We start from the raw sequence: 20257 nt of genomic DNA, 5'->3' as shown, positions 1-20257 counted from the left end.
AAAATAAAAAGAGTATCCAGAGAATTCGGCGTTTATCGGTTATCGATACGGTGTTGTTAATGGGAGAGGTTGAAGAGTGGGGATCGGAGTGAGGGTGGGAGGTGTTGGAGAACGAAGACTAGGGGAAGGCGATAGTTGTGGTGGTAGGGGGTGGTGGGGTTGTAGTACGTTTTATGGGCGTGAATTTTCGGTCGTGTGGTCTCTTTCGTATCACGGGAGAACGATCTTGAATTGAATTCTCACGCACGAGTCGAAAAACGACGATGCATCTAGCGCAACAACCAACCAAACCAACCAAACTAACCAACCATCCAACCAGTCGACTGTTAGCAGCGATGCAACGACGAAAACGACATCAACGACAACGAAAACGGCGACGGCGACGACGGCGACGACGAGGAGAAACAGGCGAAATAACAGGGAATCCTTTCAGGCTCGATTACCGTTTTTCGATCGTTCGTTCGTTCATTCGTTCGTTCGTTCGAATCGTTTGCTTTCGAACTAGATCTCGTTGATAAGAGTCTCCTCTTGTGTCTTCGGGGCAAAAGTATTTACAATCTCGTCCCGTCGATTTCGTTCCAATCTCACGGTAGTTGCACTACCTCTATTTTTTTTTGTTTTAATTTTTTTTCTTCTCTTTTCCACGCTCTCTCTCTCTCTCTCTCTCTCTCTCTCTCTCTCCTTTTCTCTCTTTCTTTCATATTTATTTTACTTTTTTTCTACCCTTTCTACACTCATTTTATTTATTTCCATGCTTCGACGAACAACAACGGCAACGATCGACTTTTTTTTATTTGCTTTCTCGTTTGTAAATAAATGTTTCTCAATGTTATATCTTCGTACGTTTAATTTTTTCTCAAAGATTTTATTATATTTTTATACATATATATAGTTTTTCAATGTTGTTAATTTTAATGATTCGTACATTTATTCGTCTGTAACGATCGATAAGAGGTGGAATACGAATAAAAAATATATATTGTATATCAAATTATATTCATAAAGAGGAGAAAGAGAGGAAAGGAGATATTACTTACACGTGAAAATTATTATAAGTGAATAAATATTGATAATAGGTTACAAAGTAATTACTGTTAATATATAATATCCATATACGCAATGTATTCATTCATATATAGCGATAATTAACACAAAAGAGAGAGACAGAGAAAAAAGATAGAATGAATAATTGTATTTATTCTATAATGAAATGTGAAAAACGTTTGATTAAAAAGTATTAGGATATAGAAGATAATCAGTTTGAGGGAAAAAAATCGATGCAAGTCCTCCATCATGATTATTCTCAAGTTGGCAGCATCACAGTTAAAAGTTTTTAATCTTAATTTAATCCAGGTAGCTTTAAACTCGTCTTTCCAACAGATTATATAGTTTTAAGCTGGGCTTCTGGTATCTTTCACGTAACTCGCTTCGGTTAACTTTGATCGATCGTTTTACGATTTCTTTATTTTTTCTTCCTTCGTTCCTTTCTTTATTTTTACTTCTTTCGTCATTGTCAATCAACACCTTTCTAGTTTTTTTTTTAATTTTTCGAATAAATATTCCAAATAAAAAAAAATAATTTCCTTTTTAAAATAAAAATATACAATGCAACTTTTTAAACGTACGCAATATAAACCTGGTCGTGTCGTTAAGTATTAACAATTTTCACCAGTCGATTTATTTACCGAGCTTTCATCAGATAAAACACGGTAGTGGGTCGCTATCACGTCCCTTTCACCTGTGCCACCCGTGCTTCATCGCCGTCATATTTCATGGATACATTTTGCCAGCGAGCATCCTAGTCGAAACTCATTAAACGATAACAGGTAAATGCTCTCTGACGATAATAAATAACGTGAATGCACGAAAAGTACTTTTCAAAGTTTCCCCCTCCCCCACATAAATATATATATATACACACTCATACATCTATAGGTATGTATCGATACATAGATGCATATATACAATCACTGTATTTGCTTTAATAAATGTCAAATTTTCGAGAAAATTCAACACTTCGTTTATTACTGATCGATACGATCGTTAAAGATTTTTGAATTGGACGCTTCGATCTATTTCAAAGTTTGCACACGTGCATTGTATGTTAATGAGAGAGATAAAGATAGAACTGTTAGGTGTGAGGTCGTTGCTCAGTAAATACAGGATTATGTTAATTCCTTAGGAAGGATTGAAAGCACCACTGAATACCATTACATGTGATATCCTTACCAAGAATAGATTCTAAGACAGAGAGTAAATTAGAATAAATTAGTAATGGATAACAATTAACTAAGGAATATATTATATACGTGTAAGCACATCTTCGAATACTTCGAGTAATTTTAATCAACTTTGAAATTAGAAACAAATTATTTAATACGTTAGATGCCACCATTAAAATGATTCTTTCAATGCAACATTTGTCATGTTAATCTTTTCTATTATTTCTACTAATTAGTTTCTCGTGTAAATTAACCATTCTTTAACGGTCTTTCTTTTTTTTTTTTTTTTTTACTTACTTGCACAAATGCAATAGATGTTAAATTTTAAATTCGATCGTGCTATTCGTGCGAGAAACTTGGGATACGATGGTATTGTTAAATGAAATTTATTTTAAGTGGTGTCATTCTCTTCCATATGTATATAGGTACACCAAGAAAAGTTTCTCAACGTGATTTCAGGTGGGAAATCTTCTCGTGATCGGTTTCCGATAAGCGGCAACGAATAATGCATCGCTCGGCAAACGAAGCATTACAAGTATTATTATTCCTCCAACACGGATCGTGACCTATCGCGTTCGTCTATAACACTGATCGAGATAGGACAAGGGCACGTGTCATTATGCTACATATCCATTCACGTCCAAGGTAAACCTTGGAATCTTATTATCAACTTTATTTTAAAGCTACACGTTTGAAATTATTTAATTCTATAACGTAAGACAAATTTTACAAAATTTCGATAATATAATAATTAAAATTTAAAAAATATAAATGTTTAATTTTAAAAATATACGAATATTGTCACATAATACAAAGGAACGAAGTTTTATGTAATTATTATGATATTTATGAAGAATAATGACTCTGATTATGACTATATAAAGATTTAAAAAAGATGAGACGATTTTAACTTTGCTATGCATCAAAGAGTTGAATTATTTGTATTATTTATTTATAAAATATAGAATTGTTTTATCTGATAATCTTATAAATTAATTAGATATTAACGTTAATAAAAATTTCATTAGATTTTTAACAAAAATATTATCAGCCACACATTGTTCGCGCGCACTGTATGTTATGCTGACGCGAATCCGTTTCAAACAATATTTAAGTTGAAATTATACGCACGTTTTGTACAGAAATCTCACGACAGTAAATTAATACGGTGTGAGTGGTTTTGTAGTATTACTAAAGGCAGTTCTTTAGTCAACAATGAATTTAAATTAATTAAATCTTGGTGACTATGTTACAATTGTTTGAATGCTTGGTGTGGACTGTATGAATGTATGATAAATGATAGACAGAATGTATTACTTTATTTCACATGTTTTTATATTGGAATTAGTTACACCCCTTTGAAAAGGGACTAAAAAAGGAACTAAATGAAACTTATCAGCCAATAGTAGGAGGGCACCCACCCGGTCTCTCGATGGAAGAGCTTATGTTTTTGGTAAGGATTATAGTGGGGATTAAGCATAAGGAATTTTCTTTATGAGTAATGTTCTTTCACTCTGTGTTATCTCATGTTTAAATAGGTATCGTATACCACTCGAAGAATCCGATACGGTACGAAGGTTTTCATCGCACCAATATGTTTTTATGATCGTTGAGTTGGCTTGGGAATTTATAGCCCTCCAGAAATTTTTAATCTTTAAGTAAACGATACGTTTACTTACTGTCTATCGTATTCTAGGATATTTTATTTCATAGGTCTATCGCAGGGTTTTGTTCAACATAAATTGAATATTAAGAAAAATAACTGAATATAAAGTTTATCGTCTACAAAGGATTTGATACTAATTGTAAACACATATAATACAAAAAAAAAACAGATTTTTTTAATCATTACATTATCTTCGATTAACTTTGAATCTGTTTATTCGGTATTCTCGAATAAGCGGATATCAGGCAATACTCGGCCGTTAACATCGAAGTACCTTTCAAAAGGAGCTTTATCGTTCAAAGAAAAAGAAAAAGAAAAAAAGAAGAAGTAGAAGCACTTTTCAACGATATTTTCATGAAATCCTTATTCCAGGCAGCTTTCTTACGTTTCTTACAACAGCAAGCACACAAGTAGTAACACCGTAGTAAACATCGTATTCAATGTTACATTCGCATAAGCCGAATAAAAATCTAAAACGTTTGGAAAACGTTTTCCTTCATCAATTTACGAGAAGTCTTTTAAAAGCTCGCGAAGAAATATCATTATCGAAATGGCCCATTCCAGATAGGGAAAACATGCTATTAAAGGGAACGTTATATACTATATCGTTTAGAACGTTCCAAACGTTCGAAATTTGATCGAATCATTTTTCAATGTAATTCCCGATAGATGATTCTCGATATTTCGTCTATAATCTTCAATCTCGATATAGACATTATCAATCATTTCAAAAGCATTACCGATCGATTGAAAATCATCGAACTATCTATCGAACGATTTTCTCTCCTTTTATAATAAATTTTCGATTCGAAATTTTATAATATTACATATTATTTCACGCGTTGAAATTATTTTATATCTTTGAAAGATCAAACGTTTGTGAATTTCAATGAACACAGGTTGGACATTTATATATGATCAGACATGTTCCTTTTAATACGTTTCCTGACACGCGTAACGTGTTAGATACTACACATGACACTTAATCGAATAAAAGATCTTGATAAAGGAACAGTTGATGAACAAATTTTATCCGTTTATTTAATTTTGAAACCGATTGATGTTTCAATTTCGTTCGTTCAACTTATATTATTTGTTTTTTGTTGTTGAAATATTTCCTATATTCTCGTTTCTTTTATTTTGTTTTACTTTCTTTCATGAAACTGTTGGTTTATATTTGAAAATATTTCAACGTAAAAGAAAAAAAATTAAAAAAATAATTATATATATACAATTTGAAAAGGAATTAGTAGAAGTGGAAATAATCAGTGAAAGGTGAAGAATGTCAGATTCACCTAGTTATTTCTCACTAGGAGGAACAATCGTACTTATTGTGCGCACATAGTACTGCTGCTAATATCGTAATACAAGTAGAACCCAACGTTATCCTGTTCGTTACTAAAAACTTTTCGAAAGCTCTCTTCGGCCTACTAACTTTTACGAACGCGCGAGGCATGGTTTCCATTTCGAAACTTTAGAAATTAGTTTAATGCATCAACGCGAGAACAGCTTTCTCTCTCTCTCTCTCTCTCTCTCTCTCTCTCTTTTTCTCTCTCATTTTGCTACTATATTGCGAACAAAGATAATTTTCATCGTTGAAATCCGTGTACCTGTTAAAAGAGAGAAAGAAAATGTTCAAAGCTTACGATCACACACACATACGTTTGAATCAAATTTGTAATAGTTTTTTTCGTTCGTTCGTCCGTTCGTATTATTTCGTTATATTTAAAACCTTACAATTTTGTTCATACAAAATTTGTATTTCATATTTTTACTCTTTATATCTTATCGTTATCATTTTTATAGAGAAAGAAAAATATTATAATACTCGATAAAATGGAAAGTCCTTTTTCTTGGATCAGGAATTTTTCTCGATTCTCATAAAATTCAAGTAGCTAGGAAATACTACGAGCTATTTTCTTTAAAATCGAATGTCACTTCATTGAATGTTACGTTTACATACTCGCCACATTTGACCAATTATTTCTATCATCGATTTAATTAAGAAAATATACGCAATCGTATTACCTAATAATTTCTATAAAATCATTTAACATGATTAGGCAAACAAAAATTAAAGAGATGAAAGATCATTTCGTACGATTAAACAAATGTTGCAATAAAATAACGATTTCTGGTGTATCTAATTAATAAAGAAAAAAAATATCAATTAAAATAGGTAAAGACAATTTGTCGAACTATCGATACGAAAAGAGATTTATAATTAGATTAAATCAGACATATTCCCGTATGAAATGAAATCGTTGGAATAATATACGTAATAATATTATACGCGTTAGTGGACCATTATCAGAACAACTATTATTTGAGAGAGAGAGAGAGAGAGAGAGAGTTTAAACGGGAAATTCGACGCGATATAGAAGAAATCGTTGAAGCAAATAGCGTAAAGGGGGACACGGTCGATTGTTCACCTTGTTGGAGAAAAGCAAGAGCAACGAATACATGTATCCATACATACATACACACACACACGGAACATATACATTGCGAAACGAGGTCCACCTACAAAAGAAAGGGAAAGAGAAAGATAGGGGGGGGGCTAGGGTAGGGTTGGGTAAAAGAGAGAGAGAGTAAGAGAGAGAAAGCTGTCTCTTTATTTCTACCCTCTACCACCGCTTTCCCAGGGAATCGAGTTTATCGTTGAGTTAGCGTAATGCACGTTCACTCTAACGGACGCGTGAATAAGTGGGAAAAGCTGGCTGGTTCGTGCCAGAAGCGAAAGTCTAGCACGCGAAACCGGGATAAACCGCAGGATTCGAAGTACATCTAACAACTGCTACTTTAACCTATCGTATCGGTTCTACAAGAGAAAGAGAGAGAGAGAGAGAGAGAGAGGTAGAATAAGTTTCAAGGAAAATAATGTCGCAAGCATCTGTTACGTTGTATTTATATCTAAATTTTTTGTTTTTATTCTATTCTACCTTTTCCTCCCTACCTTTTTCTTTCTTGTTTTCTTTGTATCTTTTTCTGTTTCTCTTTTTCTAACTTAAAAGTTTAATCGGGAAAAAGTCTTTTTCCTAACCATATGTTTTTCCATTGGTTTATAAATACTGAAGAGAAACGATATATAGATGGTTGTGATCTTATCGTTTATTATTTTGTTGTATATATTTTTAATTTTATTTTTTCTTTTCTTGTTTCCTTTTTTGAAGTGAAAACTTCTTCAGAATTAGGGTGATTTGAAAACGATGAAATGTTGTAACGAAGAATGCGACGAAAAACTTGGAAAGAGAGACAAACACATAGGATTAAGCTTAGAGAAGTTTAAATTGTTTAAATTATTTAGTTTTTAAGATTTCACAATACATTCCCCACAGCCTACTGCCGACTATAGGTGGCATAAAGAAAAATCATCCAGAGCCTACTGTAGAGAACTGGCGAAATTAAAAATATTATCTAGGGATGTAAAAAGGTTTAAGGAATCTACCGATTCCTGCTAGTGCCACCCACTGATGGTTTTTTGGGTATAATTATTTCCCAAAATTAGGCACTATTTTAATATTTTGCGTTTCAAATACTGGCTGTTCTACTCGTTTTTTTTTTTTTTTTAATTTTTATCTTTCTTCAAACGAATAATATAATATCGTACGAGAAAAAATTAAACAATTTTGATGTATTTTCTTTTACTCTCCTTTATTTTATTTTTTGATTTTTCTTATTAGAAAAACAATAAAGTTACGCAAATGAACTGGTTTAATATTTTCTCATTTCTCGATATTGGTCGTAAAGAGAGTATGGTTGTTGAGTACTAATAATAAATAATGTAATGAAAAATAAAATTCAATATTGCAGCCATTCGAAGCGTTTAAGGATAAAGAAAAATAAATTTTAATTATTTATTTTTTTTTCAATGCTCCTCGAATTATTTTCGTTGTCGTATAAAATCCCAATATAGAGAAATTCGTATGATTATTATTATTATCATTATTACGACGATGATGACGACGTTTATTATTATTATTATTACAAAAATGTAAAGATATGGACGCGAGATTGAAAAAGTATTTTGACAAACGTGGAGTTACGTTGAACGTCGAATAAAAACCAAAAAACAAAATAAAAGAAGAAAAGAATAGGAAATATGAAAAAAAAAAAATAACGACGATATGTGGGATAAATGTCGATTTTCTTTGTTTGTCTTTTATTTTTTCTTGTTTTGTTTCGAAAATGTGGTGGAGGGGAGAGGCGAAGGATAGTAGAGGGACAGCGGGGAATAATATCGAACGAATGAAAATGGAAAAAAAATAAACCAAAAAGTGTGTCGGCAGTGTTGAAAAGCAGTTCGTTCGTTGGCCCTTATATCCTGAACGCCATTATTTTCCGAAACTAATCCCAATGGACATGCCGGGCGCGCCCTGTTATCCGCCCTACATTCCTCGCACAATTGCCCATCGACGGTTAATAACGCGTACCACGGAAACGCATACACGGAAACGCACATGCTACCGGATCGCGTATCGATAAATCAGGATACTCTCGGCAAGTAGAAATAAAGCTTAGTATGCTTCGACAAAAAAAAAACAGATAGAAATCAACGAAAAGGAAAAAAAGAAAAAAGAAAACGCCACGTTTTACTATGGGACGTTTATGGCACTACTGGGCACGTCGTTAACGACGAATGTTGCTGAAAACGAACAATAAATGTCTTTACTTTCCTACATTTTTATCCTCATTTTTCGTATCGACCAAATTAATTTAAGTTTATTGAAAATTGTATATTGTTTTCAATATGATTTTACAGATAGAATTATTTTTCATTATTACAAATAATAAATGCATCGAAACAAAATAATATTTATTTAATACTACAGAGATGATATGTTTATTTTTATTTTTATTCCCGTTTTATTTTTTTATTTTTTTTTATTTTTAAAGGATTATAAAAGCTCAGATAATAACAATGATATTAAAAAATTCTGATTTATATAGTGGTGCAGGTATAATAAAAATTAGTTATGTTTTATTCCATCTAATGGGGGAAGGGGGAGGATATTTTTTATTGAAATTCTGTTTAATTTTTGTCGAGTAATGTTTTAGAGCAAAAAGAATAAAAAAGAAAAATACAAAAATCCATAGCTTGAATTTATATAAATATTGTAAAAAAAGATGTACGATTTATTAATTAGTGCAGATAAAATTAGCTTTGTTTCATTCGATTTTAATAGATATTACTAAATGAAACACATCATAATAAAAATGTAAAATGTGAAATATTAACTTAAATTTATAACATCGTGATGAACTAAAGATATTATTGTTAAATAAAATGATTAATTACAATATCATTATTCGTGTGAAGAATAACTGTTTTTGAAAGGTATGAATGCACATCACTCATAACATTGTACATTTTCGTTTATGACCATATTTATACGTTATGTAACGTCATATCTTTTGTTCAAAGCCATATTTAGTAATGACTATCGCATGGGAATAACCTATTCACGAGTATATAATCAGGTTAATTTGCGTGACACAGTCGAGTGCATTATAAACATATTGGAGAATATTCTGCTTATATAATATAAAGTTACATCTATTTTTTTATTTCAACGTTCGTTAAATTATTTCATTTTAAATTGTTTCTAAAGTTATTTGTTCTCTCAATTCTGCTTATATAACATAAAATTACGTCTATTTTTTGCTTTATCATTCGTTAAATTATTTAATATTAAATTGTTTGTAAAAGTCATTTTATTTTTTCAATGCTCAATGAAAAACGATTTTTATTTATAATTCGAATTTAAGTTATTTTAAATGATCGTGAAATTGTTATATTTAATAAATTTAATTACTTTAATTAAGTATAATGACAATATATGTGTATATCTTGTATGGTATATATAATTTATTGACATAGTTTCATTTGAAAAAATATTTTTGCATTTCGTTTTATGTTGCAATATTATTTTGTTTCTCAGTGTTCTAACCGATAGTTAGAGAATCGTAAAAATTATATTGAGATAATAAAAAGAATAAAAATAATAAATAATAGTGGACGGGTAGGTCACGTTTACGGAAGACGTAAATTTGGTGTAACACGCGTTGGCCATTCACATTACGTGCGTCTCTCTAACGTTTTATTCGAGTTGTTCTTTTTTTTTCGAAAGAGAAGAAAGAAAAAAGAGAGAGAAAGAGAGACTCGCGTAACTGGGCGCCACGTCGCATTTCAAACTTTCTCGTCTCCGTGAATTTCGTATTCCGCGTGCTCGTAACGTTCCGCAGCGTTACACAGGTTATGCCATAGAGAAACTTTATACATTCGATAGTCCCAGTGTGCTCGTCGAATGAAAAAGTGGAAGATGGAAAAAAAAAGAGAGAGAGAGAGAGAGAGAGAGAGAGAAAGACTGAGAAAGAGAAACAAATAAAGCTAAAGGTATATATATATTGTGTCATACCTGAAAGAAATTTTCTCGACTACTTCAATTTTTTTTCCATTGGTGTTTAAAGCTTTCTCTGTAAAGTTAACGAAAATCAAGTCGAGCCGTTCTCGTTATAACGATATTCCAATTTGACTGTTAAAGTTAAATAGTCAAAGTTACAGTTTAGTAAACCTCCGAACATATCCACACTTAACTACTTACTCATCTACAATGCTCGATAATTATACCTTCATTGTAACTAGTTTTAAACTAATTAACAATCTAGCTAACGCATATATTACCACAGATTTATGTTTAATAGCGTTATAATAACTATATTATATGGTATAATCATCATTATTTGCTTCGATTTAATATTGTTTTATTTTTTTTTCTTAATTTCTTTTGATAGACCTATTCAAATTTTTTTTTTTATATAATATTAGTTAATTAATTATTTTTAATAATTTCTAGATATAGAAAAATATTGTTAATTAGTTAACAAAATTTATTGTAATTTTCTAGGCTGCTCGTTTTAATAATTTTTTTATTTCATTATTATTATTATTAACTGGCATTAGGAACTCGAAAGTTTATTGCCGCAAATACCAAATCCCGCCATTGTTCCCGTCCCTGAGCGCGATCCTTCCATTTGCGGTCTTCGTATCCTATTTCTTTCAGGTCCCTTCTAATATTATCCTCCCATCTACGTCTCGGTCTACCTAGTGGTCTTTTCTCGTTTGGTATACCGACCAATATTTTGTGCGCCGTTCGATCTTCCCCCAAGCCCGCCACGTGACCAGCCCCCCATCTTAATCGGCGTGATTTCACGACGTTGATAATGTCCGGTTTGTTGTTCAATCGATGTACTTCAACGTTATGGAGTTTTCTCCATTCGCCCGTTTCCTCATCGCGTTTTGCACCGAAGATTTTACGAAGAACTTTGTTTTCGAAAACCCTAAATTTCTTTTCGTCCCGTAACGTAAGCGACCACGATTCACTACCATAAAGGACTACCGGCAGGATGATTGCCTGAATATCCTGATTTTGAATCGCCTAAACAGCAACCGCGAGCTGAGTAATTTGTTAACCGAATGAAAACATGAGTTACTACTAGATTGATTCTTTTCTTAAGTTCTTCGTTAATTTCGATCGATCCTAAATATCTAAAGTTGCTGACCTGCTCAAAAGTTTTATTCCGGACGACCAAAGTTCCAGTACTAGGCCTATTCTGAACTCTATCGGTTACCATATATTTGGTTTTTTCCGCGCTTATTTGCAGTCCCAGATCTTTAGTATTATCTATTAATATTTTTGCGTTATTACGATATTTTATATTAATTGTAAGTAAAATAGAAAAATTGTTTTAAATTAATTCATTATGCATATTAAGAAAAAAGATAAAATGAATCTCGTGTATTTGAAAAATGTTAAATTAAAAATTGGCCAAAACCATATGCAAATCTATTATTAACGGGGAAACGTTTTATACGAATTAACTCACAGTTTCAATATAGAAAATCCCAACCGACATGTATCACGAAATGGAACATTAGAAAGAAATAAATATATAGAGAGAGAAAGAAAGAGAAGAAAATGGTATTTTTATCTACAGGATATCGAGGACCCGAGGCATTTTTTGATAATCATGGGTGGAAGCATCGATTTAATTCGATTGTTCAAAGCTTTATGCGTTGAAATTTAGAATTGCGGAACGTGAAGAAAAGCATAGATTAGTTTTTTAATATGTTTTATCGTACAAATAAACAAAAAACATTTTCAGATAAGCGAAACTTAATTTTATTCTAAATACAACAAAACAAAAAAGTCAAATGTTACATCTAAGGTATTCATATTAATTATTAAAATCATTAATGATAATTACGAAGAGCAGATTGTTATCATTTCCCAAAATTTATTCATCACTTTACACAAACAAGCAAATTTCTTTAATTGTTAATTCGAACTATTTATTTTTTCGATTAGAAAAAAAAGTATACAAGGGCAAATATTTAAAGCAATAAAGAAAAGGTATGATAAAACTATAGTATAATATGTATTTTCAAAAGTCATCCAAACGTATGACAAGCTTTTCTAATACGAAATATCGAAATTTCAATGGAAAAACAAACACAAATATTAAACAAAAGGATTCATACTGAAAACACATATGTAGTATTCCAAATGTTGTTGAATCGAAACAACCAATCAATCTAATTCATATAAAATAAAATAAATATCATCAAATTTTTTGGATGACAAATAGATAGAAGTCAAATATTTTGTAAATGACAGCAAAAAAGAAAAGGAGAAGAAGAAAGGGATGGAAAAAAAGAGAAATAACAGATTCAAAACCGTAGCCTATGTTATTCGAAGGGCGGTCAATCGAAGAACGTTTTCCACAAGCTGAATCTGCGTGCGCTATGCAAATATTGCAAGTCTCTCTCATTCAACGTATATTTGCATACGTTGAAAGGTTTGAAAGGTTTTGGTTCTATCCATGTGAACATTTTCTATCTCTATCTATCTCTCTCTTTCTCTCTTTTGGCCGAATGTACGCGCTTTTCCATGTTCACGTAAGTTTATACTAGTAGCCAACCAACGTTTGTCCAAAGGCGTTTCCGTTCGCGATCATCCTCACGAGAAACAAACGCTTATGAATATTTCGTTTACTCGCTTCACGTTATATACATAAATATATACAATATATCTATATATTTATCCATACATATTGTTGGAGTAAATAAACGTTTTACTGCACCCAAAGCTAGTCTATGCTAATGAAAGATTACGAGCTAGATATTTAATGCTTCTGTATGTTGTCTTTCAACCCATGTTATCAATTATATGTTTTATAATTAATTTTACAAAAATATTTTATCTCGTAATCTTGTTATCTCGATTATTTTCGTCGTTAAATTATAATTTTAAAATTGGTAAATTAAATATTATTTTTAAACATGATAATACGTTATATAAAATGTATCGATCGGATAAAAATAATTTTAATGAAAAATGTTGCGAATGATAGTAACTATTATTATTATTGAATACTTATTTTAGTCGAATCATTTTTCAATATATATATATATATATATATATATATATATATATATATATATATGTATATTGAAAACATTTTCTTTTGAAAATAGGATGAAAAAAGTAGGGAAAGGAAATCTATTTTGATGTTGGTAGAAAAGAAAGCGACATCGACAAGTCGTTTCCATTGCTCTCCTATTTCAATATCGCCAAGGGCTTGCTACTGTTGCTGCTTATAAATCTCACTGGTTCCTCTCTTAGCATCGAGATCAATCGACACTTCTCTTCAACAACACTAGCTAGCATCAGTGGTAGTAGTAGTAGTATTATAGTAGTAGTTGGATGCCACGTAGAAATGCCTTTTGTCACGAAATGAGCTTTCGATCGTTTTGAGATTTCGAGACGAGAACTTCCTATTCTATTCTTTTTCTTTTTTCTCCACTCTCTCTTTTTTCTTTCTTTCTTTCTTTCTCTAACCGTGACGTCGTTTTTCGCAATTTCCTTTCCTCAGGTTAAACACATTCGCACGGTATACAAACTATTCGCAAATCACTGTAATGAAAGTTCTTTTTGTTATGTTCTTTTTAAATGTACATTTTGCGTATTTAAAAAATAAATTTCTTTTTATATAATTAAATTCGACATATAATAGAATGACAATTATTTTCATGGTCTTTTAATGATAATAAATTTACCAATGAGAACAACTTTTATATAAACTTATATACTTACAAATTACATCGATTATGTTTCCAAGAGAAAGTTACAAAAAAGATTAAGTATGATCGTTAATCTTAAAGAAATAACAAAAGAGAGGAAGAGAGAGAGAGAGAGAGAGAGAGAGAGAGAGAGAAAGGAAGGTAACAAAGTTTATGTTCAAGAAACTTTAGATGTATGTATACATAATGCGAAAGTTGTTATCGAAACTTCGAAAATTACTTCGAACAAACGCATTATTTATATGAGACAAAAGAATATCTTTGATCGAATCGATTCGAACTCTATTAATTATATCTCGTAAAATGAATTGAATAATCAGTTAGGGAAAATGCGTCTTTAGGAAGTTACCAAAGGGTATATTTCTACATGTACTACTTGATTTAGTGTAGATCCCTCAAAGATAGAAATCATGCGATACCTTTGTCCACGATAGGGTGAAGTTTAATGGTCGTTCGTGAGTCAATCGAAATCAATTGCATTTCCGTTCGATTTATCGATCGATCTATAGATAGATCGATCAGAGGTCTAGCAGGATGGAAATACTGAAAAAGAGAATGTGAATCGATTTATCGATTGATGTGTCCAGTCACGCGAAAGCGGACATCCGGTCGACCAGAACGTTCTACGTGCGAGAACTTTTCTCTTGCTATTTCTTTCTTTCGAGAGAGAAAGAGAGAGAGAGAAAGAAAAAGTCCCTTCCTTCTTCTTCGTGTTTTAAAACGAGAACTTGCCCTTTACATCTGAAATAAGCTCGGACTTCCGTTACTCTTCGAACTATTACGATAAAAGTTACGTTCCTGCGGTGGACGTGAAGCTAATTCGAAATTATATCAAAGTGATCCACCAAAGTTGAATTTTCTTTGAAATTTATCTTTTCGATATGTGTACGTGAATTCTATGCAAGAATCCCCTTATCTTTTATAAATCGATTATTCAATAAAACGTTTTATGAATGATGTATTATTTTTTATAGTGAATTTAGTTTTCGATTTTAAAAAAATTTTTATTTTCATTTTTATATGATTTGATAATAAATTTGTATGTAAAGTTTATCGAAAAAATATCTCATACTTATTAAATATCAACGTTTTTGTTATTTTTTTTAATTATCTTATGTCATAATTTTAATTCGTTATAAACAATTTGTCTCGAAACAATATAAATATTATTATTAATAATATTTTGTTATTAGACTTATTTAATATAATTTTATTTTCAATATATTTGATGTCATAAATTAATTCCCTATAATAAGAATTTACTACGCAACGATAAATAAATGATAAATATTACAATAATAAATTCAAGTGCTATCAATTTGGAAGTATAGGAGAATCGTCATTTTTTTTTTGTTGAGCTTTTGGTCGATCTGGTCTCGATCGAGGTTCGATTATTTACTCGTACGTTAACCAGTCGATATATATTGTTGAATATGGATAATAGCCTGGCTACGCTCTAATCGTTTATCATCTCTCGCGGGAAATTATGACGATGGAAACGAATTTGGGTCGGATGAATATATTTCATGCGGAATAGAGCACGATGCCGAGCTCAACGTGAGAAAAGTCAATGAACGATGTTCGAAAGCGATCGATTCAATGCTAACTCACGTTATAGTGAGCATTAAATTATGCTTTAGTATAAGCTCAGGGTAATCTGTCGTTAAGCCACTCGGCTGACTCGCTGAGATATCCAACAATGATTATTGCATCTCAGATTAATCGGAATTATTCAAAATAAGTATTTACAAATTGTATATCTGCATGTATCAATCAAAGAATATTATATATATTTATAATAAAACGAAATGATCGAAAAGAAAATCGATCTATTGTTTAATATACTTAACAAAAATATATAGAATCAAACTTTTTTTATTTTTACATTTATAACATTTCTCTAATTTTTAAAAAGTTCTTTTTACTATTATTACATATGTTGAATTATATTTTTAAATATCAATCTTTTTTTTTAGCGTTAGAATCGTTATTTTTAATTATTTATACGTTGAACGATACGATTTAATTAAATATATACTCTATTAATACGATCTTACACATATCTTCGCATATACACGTGAATATTTTCGAAGAACACATACACAAGCATACAATTAAATTTCTTACTCATACATTGAGATCTTATTTTTTCACTTTTGTTAGAATCCGACAAGACGTGAAAAGCAACAACAAAAAACATAATAGAGATCATTGTCAATTAGTTTAAAATATACACATTATTGTCTTTAAAAGTCAAAGTAGAAAGTTATATAACATTCGGCATATAAATAAATAGACAGGGGCATGAATTTCGTGAGTTGTCGGTTGAGAAGGTGACGTAAACAATTTAACGTTCATCTTTTTGCAAGGTTATGAGATACGTTGCTTTAGTATTACCAAGTCTCTTGTCGCGTAAATATCACGTGAACGTCCGTAAATTTTATATTTCATTTTCTTTCTCTCTCCCTCTCTTCCTATCTCATACTCTCTCATACTCTCTTTCTCTCTCTCCTCCTTTCCCTCTCTTCCTTTTTCATTCTCACATATTAGCTTTCCATGTTCCTCTTATAATTTTATCTTTTCACTTTCTTTCTATCTCACCTATTTTATTTATTATTTAAAATAATTTTCTCTTATGTTAGATTTCTTTAATACTTTTCAACGATTATTTCTTACATTAACGTGTTATTTTTTCTTTAAAAACATTATTACAATCGTTCGTGAAACAATGAAACGTGTGGTAATTAGTGAACAGTAAACAGTGAACAGTGAACAGTGAATAGTGAATAGTGATAGTGTATTAAAATCAGTGCATAACGAAAGGATGGTCTATGCATGGATTAACAACAATTGCAATCTACGTTGATGTTTCTACCTACCTCAATTTCAACCAACGTCGGAATCTACCTACCTCAATTTCAACCAACGTTGGAGTCCACCTACCTAGATTTCGACCTACATCACAAACGAGTGTTTTGGAACCAACCTACCATTACTTTAATAGTGAGTAGACAAATTTTTAATACTTCTATATAATTTTGTCATCTTATTGTCGAAATGAATTAAACTAGAAAAGTTTAAAACGTTAATATGTTAATTCAAGAGTTCTATTGTTTACGTAGTTTTGTCGTTTATTTTTATTAATTGAAATACCATGAAAATCTTATTGTTTTATCAATTCAAACCTTTTAATTACCATTGAAGTATCATTCATAAAAATTATTTAGAAAAACGTCTCGGAGAACTAAACATTTTTATTTATTATTTAAAACGTAATATAACACAAATGAAATTTGTTAAGTTCCTTTCGAAAAAAATTTGAAATAATATAGTATAGGTAGTTAATAATATAGTAAGTCTCTTTTTAATCTGTGGTATTAAAAATGTATAATGAACGAAGGGAACGCAGCGATTTTTAATTTGCAATAACCTTTGAAGATTGTCATCGTTCGAGTGAAGGCTCGTTAATCGTGCGGAACTTACCAACAAAGTCGACTCTCAGTAGCACGTAAAAGGGATACTTTGAAGGTAGAAACGCTATGAGATGTGTAGATGATGTTGTTGCTGTTGCTGTTGCACTTTAAAGTTGTAGTAGTGTTGTTACCAGTGGCACACACCAGAGTTTCTAAAGTTCATCGACTGCTATCGACGATTTCGTAGTGTCAGAGCCAACCGACCTACATACTCGTTACCTCGCGTTGTAATTAAGCGCGAGTCTATAGATACGAGCTAAGCAAAGTGGGTTAGTAGCTGCATGGACCAACGCTTGTACGGAGGGTTAATATTCACCCCACCCTTATTCACCACCCCTGGATTCAACCCACACTTCTGTTCATTGAACACGGTATATACTTTTCCTACATAAATATCACCAACGAAGAGTATACGAAACTTCGACACCTTCTCTCATTTATTTTTTTTTTATTTTTCTAAATTTTTTTATAACGTCATAAACGTTAGTTTCCATCTTATCAAAATTCACCTATAAATATTTTCAAAAGTTTACCCCGTATTCAGTCACACTCACATATTTTTGTTCATCGAACACGGTCTATATACTTTTCCTACATAAATATCATCAACGAAAATACACGCAACTTCGACACTTATCTCATTTATTTCCTTTTTTAATTTTTCTATAACCCCTATAAACGTCAGTTTTCTGTTGATCAAAATTGATTAAAAATATTTTTTAAAAAGTTGTTTCTATTCTACAAAAATGTTTATTATGCAATAAATAATGTGCAGTTAGTAATATTAGATTTTTTGCTTCACGTATATCGAATTCTACAAATGAATCAGACATTTCGTGTTAAATAACTCATCAATTTTATCTAATTATAATTGTAAATATCTTGTGAAAGATATACAATGTTCATAAAATATTTAATTACGGCAGTTAATCAAAACGACGAGATTTTTTAATTTTTTTTTTTTTTAACTTTATCTGCTCATCATTTTCGTAGCTTTCATTTAAAACTGTAACATTCGATAGTTTGGTTTGATCTTAAAGGTACATAAAACGTAAGTTTAGTTTAGCAGGGGTAAAACTAACGTCAAAGGGTTGTTTAATAATTGATACTTTAGCGAAGAGAAAATTTATGGTGATAGTATAGTAAATAACTTATTTATATACTCCTTCGTAGCATGTATGCGTATTTGTATATGCATGTGTATGTGTGTACATACGTGCGTGCATATATATACGAGTGTGTTTGTTTGTGTGTGTGTGTGTTTATGTAGAATAGTACATTAGAAATTAGCCCTCTCTGTAAACTAAATTCTGACAATCTCAACGATCTTGTCGTCATCTTAGGATCGGCTTGGATAGTGTTTAGAATTCTCGACTTAAAGTAGATCTCTCAGTTAGTTTCTAATACAATTTTTAAAGATCAATGATACTATTCGTCTCTCCTCTCCCTTCTCTTTTCCCTCTTCTCTCTCTGTCTAACTAATACACAGAGACTAAATGAAAACAAAGTGAAATATAGCGGTACTTTAAAACAAACTTTTCAAAGATTTATTTTAATTAATTACTCACTGGCTTACTTATTGTTCATTTGGTGTTAACGGAAGTTCATTCAACTTGCAAGAAACGTTTAATCCTCTTTAGAGAATAATCTTTGCTTCTTTATAATATTAATCATTTCTCTAATTAGTTAATTTATAGTAAGGGTCGTTTGGTGTGAATTATATAATTGATATATATTCGAATATAATATATTTTTGTTTCTTTATTTTTTTTCTGGTATTTCTCTTCTTCTTTTTTTCCTATCACTTATTTAACAGAAATATCGTGTAAAAATTAAAGTTTAGCTTGCGTATTAAATCGAGCGATAGCAAACTCGGGTTTCCTCCTCGTCGTCGTTCAAATCAACGAACTGTTGTTGTCCCTCGAAATGACGTCAATCAAAGTCCAATACTTTTGTTCACCCTCAGACATCAAGAATATATATCTAGCACTCGCTTCGATCTATTCCTACTTGTCCCTTCCTATTCTCTAATTGTCTCTCAATATTTGATTTATAATCCAATAGGTAATAATAATAGTAATAATAATATTAATAATGTAATTATTACGATAATAATATTAATTATTATTCATATATGTATGAACGTTTTAAAACGATCACGTAGATCGATTTTCGTTACACCTTTTTTTTTCTTTTTCATCGTTTTTTAATATTAAATCTCATATATTTTTATAACGAGAAAATAATCATTTTTATATGATGGGGTTCAATTTTTTTTTAATTTTTATCTCTCTTTCTCTATAGGTAGAATTATCAAAGTAACACGTCCTATCGACAATATCGTAAAGATATAATCGTTTTTTTTTTCATTTTATTATATTATATATTAATAAATTGAAGTTGCTCGTGTAATTAAATAAAAGATTTTGTGATTATTAAAAATTGTTTGAAATATCTGTCTAACGATATTTTTGTAATAATCGAAGAAAGAAAAGTTGATAGATGTTAAAAGTATATTTCATAACAATTTTGTGAATATGTAAAAATATATTAGGAATCTTTCAAGAATTTTATTTAATTTTTAGTAGTACTTGGAATAGTATCGTAATATTTAGTCTTTCGTGATTCATGTAAAATGCTATGTTATAACGGAATACAGATAATCGGTATTTTCTAACAAACAAGCAAAATATTTCACCCGCGGAAGAAATACTCGTAAAACGAATTATCTTGCACGATAGGAATGCTTCAA

At 30.8% G+C, this 20257-nt stretch overlaps 2 protein-coding genes across 8 annotated transcripts in view; one reads left to right on the top strand and one right to left on the bottom strand.

Annotated features, from left to right (window-relative positions):
• KaiR1D (Kainate-type ionotropic glutamate receptor subunit 1D) overlaps nt 1–20257 on the bottom strand; it is a 235490-nt gene that overhangs the window by 96845 nt on the left and 118388 nt on the right. The gene's annotated exons all lie outside the window — the stretch shown is intronic.
• The window catches only part of LOC149033468 (uncharacterized), a 36782-nt gene continuing 32975 nt past the window's right edge, over nt 16451–20257 (top strand). The window contains exon 1 of the mRNA XM_089179394.1: nt 16451–17035. Coding sequence (XP_089035520.1) covers nt 16898–17035 — 138 coding nt within the window. The 5' untranslated portion in view covers nt 16451–16897. The remainder of the gene's footprint in view (nt 17036–20257) is intronic.

This window comes from Polistes dominula, unplaced genomic scaffold (genome assembly GCF_049000335.1).
Source record: "Polistes dominula isolate Pdom_NZ unplaced genomic scaffold, Pdom_raw_medaka contig_373, whole genome shotgun sequence".
NCBI lineage: Eukaryota > Metazoa > Arthropoda > Insecta > Hymenoptera > Vespidae > Polistes > Polistes dominula.
Note: the sequence above shows the minus strand (reverse complement) of the source record. Positions and strands in the feature narration are given on the sequence as shown.